Here is a 7,371-nt window from a genome sequence, read left to right on the forward strand (position 1 = left end):
TGGTGTGGTATACCAAATCATCATGCCACTTGGTATGAAAGGACCATCAAATTTTTACTCCATTAGAGGGACATACGAAATCCTGAAGACGTAATCTACAATATGACCAAGAATATATCTAAAAAATACAAAGGCATGGATGATTTATGAAATTAGTTGTTAACTATGAGTTTCAAGCTTCACAAGCTCCCTACTTTGGGCCTGATGATTTTGAAAATTTATGTTGGTTGCAACTAAATTAAAGAACTTCACTTCCTATAAGAAAGTTTATTAGACAATGGAGGCTCAATCCACCGATATTTTGGAAATAAAAAGAAAAAATGGATTTTATAATGAGGCTAAATATATTACTACATGATATGAAGAGCAGAACGCGTGTCTATCTGCGTCATTTTCAGCCTACGAATTGGATTGATGTCGTTAAGAGCTTCAGAACTACATCGGCAAAAATGTCATAGTTCCTCCATCCACCCTAAGAATCCATGTTGCACCTTACAACATGAATATAGATTTGAAAAACTTTGATTTCATAGGAATGTTGGTGCACATGTTGATTTAAATGGAGGTAGCCTTGTGGACAACCATGTGGAGGTACTGAACTTAATACCCGAATTATTTGAAGATAGTGTCAAGACCTTCACCAACATTTTACAACATAATGTCAATGATGATAGTGGACAACATTATCACATATAACGAGTTTCTTCAGTTACATGGGTTGGAATTGATGTAGCGAGTTTCTTTAGTGACATGAGTTGTAATTGATGCAGAGGCTCATTCAATAGCGGGTTTTCGATTTTACAGTCCATTCGAGGTATTCGCAAAGGTTGGCAATGTGGCATACCGGTTAAAGTTACCGAATATTTCTCTGGTGCATCATACTTTCATATAAAAATGCATACAATTCATGCTCATGGAAATTTAAATCATAAATCATGAATTTCTACGGTTTAGAATTGTCTAATAGATTCTCCAAAAAATTATCGATTGCTTGTTTCGTCTATATGTAAAGTTCATTGCACTCAACCAAAAATCTTCTAATTTGTCTTCCGAAGTCAGGTTATGACCTCTGGGTGGCCAAGTTTGTCAAAACTGAAAAGACTAGACTATAAGAGCATCCATAATAAGGATAGTCTAACAATAGCCTAGCCAAAAACTCCTCCGCCACATCATCAGGACTAACTAGAAACTGTATGTCAACATCGTCAGGGCTAGAAACTAGACAATAGTGGACTAGAAACTGGACTAGCATTAGGACTAGCACTAGGACTAGCCACAATAAACAAAATAATAAATTCATATTATAAATTACAATCACGCAAATACGGAATTAAATTTACGACACAGATGCGAGAAAATGTAACCATTTTATTTAAGTTTAAAAAAAAGGTGGCTAGCCGACCGGCTAGCGGATCGGCGAGTTCATGCTGATCGGCTCGCCGAAACAACTCTCGCCGGTCACAATGGAGGCTAGCGGGTAGGCTAACCGATCGCGAATCGGCTAGCCTGTCCGGTAGCCTCCATTGCAGATGCTCTAAAGAAGACTGAACTTCAGTTCTAGGAGGAATTAAAATTTCATCCACTCGGGGGCACAAAAATTTGTGAGGCTTAAGTTCTGTGTCTCATATCTAGTCTCATTTTATAGAGTTATTTTGGGTCGGATTAGGTATTTATGGAGGTTGGACTTGGCCCAAGTTTGTTTGACTTTTACTAATTAAATTGAGCTTAAATTTAATTCAAGTCCAAATAGAATATTATTATCAGCTGCTATAGTAAAATAATATTGACTATCCGTCCAATCCCAAATTATGAGTTATCCGAGCTTTCTCTTTAATTTATTATTTATCGTGTTTGAGATATAAATATCAATTAATTAATGTAAGTTTGTCATTTGACTTCAATTAATTAATATCTCTTTTTAAGAATGGTCTAGTTCAAAAACTTCATTTAATATTCGTGGAATAAATTTCAAACGGACAGGTTTCTGAATAATAAAATCTTTTTTCCGAATACCTCTTAAGGATACTATCAAACTGGATTCTACCAGCACACAATTCATTGCAACAATAATATTAGTAGCGCAAGACATTGATCACCAATACTCAACACATCAGGATTCTTGGATTACGAAAATTCCGCACATTTTGATAAATCAAAGTAGAAATAAGCAATATTGTATGATCAATGTTATGTCAATAATGATTAAGAAGTAACAATCACCGAGACCTCATCTTTCTAAAATATTTTTTGTGATTTTAAAGAATTTTATGAATAAATTGACAGAGAACGAAGGGACTGATAATGGTGGGAAACTGTTAAATATTTGCATAAATAATCTCCTATAACAAGAATCAGCAAATTTTGCTTTTGCATTTCGATATTTTTAATGTTCTTCCACCGGCGGCTATAGCCAGAGTTTCGGGGCACATGATTTCAAGAGGCTTCCCACAAAGAGAAATGCCGAGAAATTATTCCTTCAATTTTTCCACAAGGCGGTAATAGCTAAAGTGATTATTCTAAAAAAATGAAATTGAAATCGAAACCACACATTCAAACCAGAAAATTGACAGAATCGGGAAAATAGCACATTGAAACCACACATTCAAACCAGAAAATTAACCACACATTGAAAAATTGCACATTCAATCGAAATTGACCAAAACTCGATTGTTTGAAACGGGAAAACCCAAAATTGGATTATGGCAGAAATCGCGACGAGAGAATGGGAAAAGTTTGTGGGAAAAACTAGAAAATGGGAAAAGTTTATAACTTTTAGGGTTAATGAATTTCCGGCGTTTTCCACGTCTCGCCATATGCACAAGATTTCGACCGGAAAACTTCAGGGTCGGGTCAAATGGGAAATTCCAACAACCTAGTAAAGTTCATGAAATTATACGCCAAAATTTTAGTTCATGGGAAAAACCGAAAAATCGAAAAAGTTTATGACTTTTAGGGCAATTTGCCCAATAAAATATCATGTACTACAAGAATAACATATTCATATCCAAAGTATGAGGGACACTGTATGTGTTTGCCTTGATGTTTCCAAACAAATACTTAGCCTGAAATTTATAGTATATCAATTCATGACCAGCCAACGTGAAATAATGAAAAACAAAAACAAATTGTGTATTCCAAGTAGAGAAAAAATTCAGTAATTCTACAACAAACTTGAAAGGAGAGTGCCTAAGCTACAGATTAGACCAAAATAAATAAAAAAGTGAGCAAAGTAAAAAAAGAAGATAGTAATTCTACCAACACTTAAATTGTACAGTGCTACTGAGATTGTGTTACCTCACTCACTTTGAGTGAAGTTTCGACCACCAAAGGGCTCATTTCTGACTTCTTTTTCTGCTTTAGAATCACCTGCCTCGGCATCACTTCTATAAGAAAGTTACCCCCATTCCATACAGTTGCTGATGCCTTGAGCAATTGGAACGTCAAGTGTAATTCATACGATAGGAATATCGGGACAGTAAGCGCTGTTGTGGCCACAGTGAACACCGCCTGAAGCAAAATGTACATAAACATCCGGTTCTGATCTCCCAGCAGACCGCTCAAGCGCCACCACATGTTGTTTGCTTTCTGTGCTTTTTTCGACAGTTCCCTGTCACACGAAAAAAATAATAATAATATTGTTGCAACTTCTATGATTTTAACAATCCATCTCATCAAGCCTCCCTATGTGAACAAGAAATAATGTGGATAATGAAACCTGTAGGAGGTCATGACTTCTGGATCCCGCAGCAGTCTCTGTTCACGTAGCACATTTACGATGAGAAAATAAAGAAGCTGCCAGACAACATAGGCTACTAAAGGAACAAAGAAAAGCCATGTCCACAGATACGATTTCGTCTCTGCATAGAGCCATGATCCTGTATGAGAATTCCCATTCTGATGCATCTCCTCGAAGAATACTGGGTCCCACCATCGGATTGTGAACAGAACAAGTCCTGGAAACCATATCTGCTGCATCAGCTAAACATGCTGGCTGGGAAACTCAATACCAATTTATTTAAAGTACTTGCAATTTTTTTTATTCAACAGGGAGAATAGCCATGCACTTTTAATCCCACAATCCAGAGTTCTAAGATAAAGAAATTGCATTACATCAAATTATGTATGAATTTCCCTAAGCTAGTAGCAAGGGTGGACAAGGAAGAGAAGTCATCATGCCAAGGTCAGAGAAATACTAGTATGTTTTTTTCCCATTTCGCAGAATTTACTGAAAATGAAAAAATGAACTGAAAATATATGATCCCATTTTCAATCCTTCAACTGCAATAAGAATGTTGTACCAAGTGCGCGCGTGGTTGATGCCTGAGGCCAAAGGTCTCGGGTTCAAGTCCGCTGTGACACGGCCTCTAAATTTCTATTCATTTATCAATAAAAAAAGTATGTTGTACCAAACACTAACTATGAGAACACATTTTTTCCTAACATTGAGGACCAGTATGTTTGTTTGTTCCTACAAGTGGAATTTTGCTTTAACAACAAACTCAGGTTCAAAACTGGATGAAACAGAAGGATGAAATGATCATCTAAGCGTAAACTACAGCCTACAGGTGCTATGTTATGTCAAAACTTAAAATAGCTTTCAACAATTCCATTCTGTCAAAGCCATTGCCATTTAAAGTTAATGTTTTCATTGTAGGCTTGGCTTTTTCACTTTTTACCATTTAACATATATAACAATAATCTCAGCAAAAGAAAACAGCCTCTTACCAGGCAAGATATGTATAAAGACGCTTACTATCTTGTCCATGGAATTGAAAACTAAGCTACAACGCCAAACGATTAGTGCCCATGCCAAGGGCCCCTGCATCCATTAATTAATATCAGAAAAAGTCCGCACGAAGCAAATCAAAGTCATTTATATGGTACAGGAATAACAGAAGCAAGTGCTTACCTCCGCAAATGAGAAGCACACCAAGAAAAGTTTCTCATTTCTGGGATAAAACAGAAGCATGATCAAGAATATTGTATTGGCATAATAGCAAAAATCCTGCATCCAATAGGAACTTAAATGAGTATCAGTAAGTCCCTCCCTTTTTTCTATTTTTGCAGTAAAAATATCGAGACCAGAACACGTGTTACCACGAAAGTAGCCAAATGGACTGACATAACGTGTATACTTTCCAATCACCAAGTAACTAAGGTTCGAAACGAAAGCTACAACGAGTGATATAGGTGTTTCAACTAGATTAAACTGAAAAGATGAGTAAGAACTTACAAGAAGATAATAGTGCAACTTCTTGTATCGGTAATAAATCCATCGAAGTGGGACAAAAATGACATAGAATAAACAATAGAGATATCGAACATCCTGTGGCCCTGATCAAAGTAAACCAAATCTATAAGAAAAGTGTAAAATGCAGCCAACATTTCCATCCCATGTAGTAGCAGTTTATACTCACTTGCACCCAAGATGAAGCAGAAGCCTCCAAAGAAAAGAACACCAAGCAAGTGTGTCACCTAACATATCCAATCAAACACTAACAAAACCTTCATACCAATCATTTCATTTCTCAACAAATTTAAATATTTAGGGAACAACAAGTGCATGAGAATCAAAGATTTACCATTTAACACAACCCACCTTATTGATGAAGTTTTCATGCTCTTCAGCCTGTTTAGCAATCTTAACGGCTTGCTTCGACAAGATCTCCTTTGTCTGCTCTGCTTGCTTCGTTAGCATCTCCTTACACTACAACAAAAAAAAAAAACCATTAAGGACATTTTTAATGCAATTCAGGACGCTAATTTGTGTTTCTAAATATACTAAGCGTCCTTGTTATTGGTGTGGAAGCGTCCTAAAAAGCAAAAGATTAAATTAATTCATCCTTAATATAGGAACGCTTTCTTTTGCGCAATCAAATCAAATCCAATCATCCAACATTATCAATATAACGATTATGTATAAAAGAAAATACCTTTGTTCGATCTTTCAACCGTTGTTTAACTTTATTACCGTATGAATCTGCGTCCACCTCCATGATTTCTTCATTCTCCGCCATTCCCCTCCCGACCGCTTCAATAAGATCCTGACGTGAGTTTTGATTCCTTCAATGCTTCTTTCTTATTCTGATTAATTAAACGTAGGAAATGCGTATAAAATTGGTAATCTCTCTGTGATGATTGTTGTTGAGTTCTTGTTAAGCTGCTAATTGTGGTTAATTTATCGCGGAACTTATTTGTGGTGGCCTCAGCCTCATGTATTAACTTCATATAGGAATAATACTATTCATTTCATTTCTTTTTCTTTTTAAAGTTATTTTTGTACACCCAATTACAACATTCCTTGAAAATTAGATTATAGTAGATGATTAAGAATGTCAGTAATAAGTAATTACTAACTGGATGCATGCAAGTTTCTACCATTTTTATGTTATTGCATGTTAATTTGTGTCGTATTTTATTTTTATAAATTATAAATAGAAGATGCACCCTCCTATCTCGTAAAAAGGTGACGATATAAGTAGAAACTAAATGTAGGCTAGCAACGTCACACATCAACAATTAATTAAATTAGCATATATATCAACTAAATGCCATGCGGCCTATTCTCCAATCGCAATATATTGGAACTTCAAAAGTTCTCTCTATTCATACATTTCCACTCTGATAGTACTATTATTTAAACTAGTATACACTCCCGTGCGATACACGGTTCAATTAATTTTACGAAAACTAATTTAATATATCACTTTATCATCACTCGAATTTGAAAACTAAAAAACTAAACTTGCGAAAAACTTAACATCTACAAAATATTTACAATAGGCATATATATAGACTGCATATGTATTTGTTCTAAAGTTTTCATCCTACTTTTTTTTCTTCTAGAATTCTCTACTTTTTTCTTATATATTCTATTTATTCCTAAATATTTCTATTATAAATTATCTTCAAATTTTAATTACAAAAATCAGGCTTATTATTTATTTGAACACATTCCGTACAATAAAAATACTAAAATAAGAAGACGATGAAACACTACTCAGTTGACAAAACATTTTTTCTCAATTCAATAGGTTAGGAATTCAGATCATCACGAGAATTAATAGGCAATCTTTATTGATCATTTTTTTCGGAAAATAAATAAAAGATGTGGTAAGTAGGCTTAAGATGGTTTTCTCAATTTCATATACAATTGTACTTCCACAAGTTACAATTTGTATATTTAATACTCCTATAAATTTTTTTTATTAAATAGATGTATGGATATAGCAATAATTAAGTATAAAAATAAAATTATAATATAGTAAAATTAATCACAACTAATAACTATAATGTCAATCTAGAGTAATTTAAGTAAAATGTTAAAATCAATTATGCAATTAGTATAATATTTAAAATTATATTAAAACA

At 34.4% G+C, this 7,371-nt stretch overlaps 1 protein-coding gene across 1 annotated transcript; it reads right to left on the reverse strand.

The window, feature by feature from the left end:
* Positions 1-3,133: 3,133 nt before the first annotated feature.
* On the reverse strand, positions 3,134-6,125 carry LOC125191946 (glycerophosphocholine acyltransferase 1-like). The gene is made up of 8 exons (XM_048089380.1): positions 5,934-6,125; positions 5,600-5,707; positions 5,418-5,475; positions 5,234-5,334; positions 4,910-5,005; positions 4,726-4,819; positions 3,716-3,953; positions 3,134-3,607 (listed from the first exon to the last, which is right to left on the reverse strand). Exons 1-8 carry the CDS (start codon positions 6,015-6,017, stop codon positions 3,277-3,279), a joined length of 1,110 nt encoding a protein of 369 aa, XP_047945337.1. The 5' UTR covers positions 6,018-6,125; the 3' UTR covers positions 3,134-3,276.
* Positions 6,126-7,371: the final 1,246 nt, after the last annotated feature.

Source organism: Salvia hispanica, chromosome 6 (assembly GCF_023119035.1).
Source record: "Salvia hispanica cultivar TCC Black 2014 chromosome 6, UniMelb_Shisp_WGS_1.0, whole genome shotgun sequence".
NCBI lineage: Eukaryota > Viridiplantae > Streptophyta > Magnoliopsida > Lamiales > Lamiaceae > Salvia > Salvia hispanica.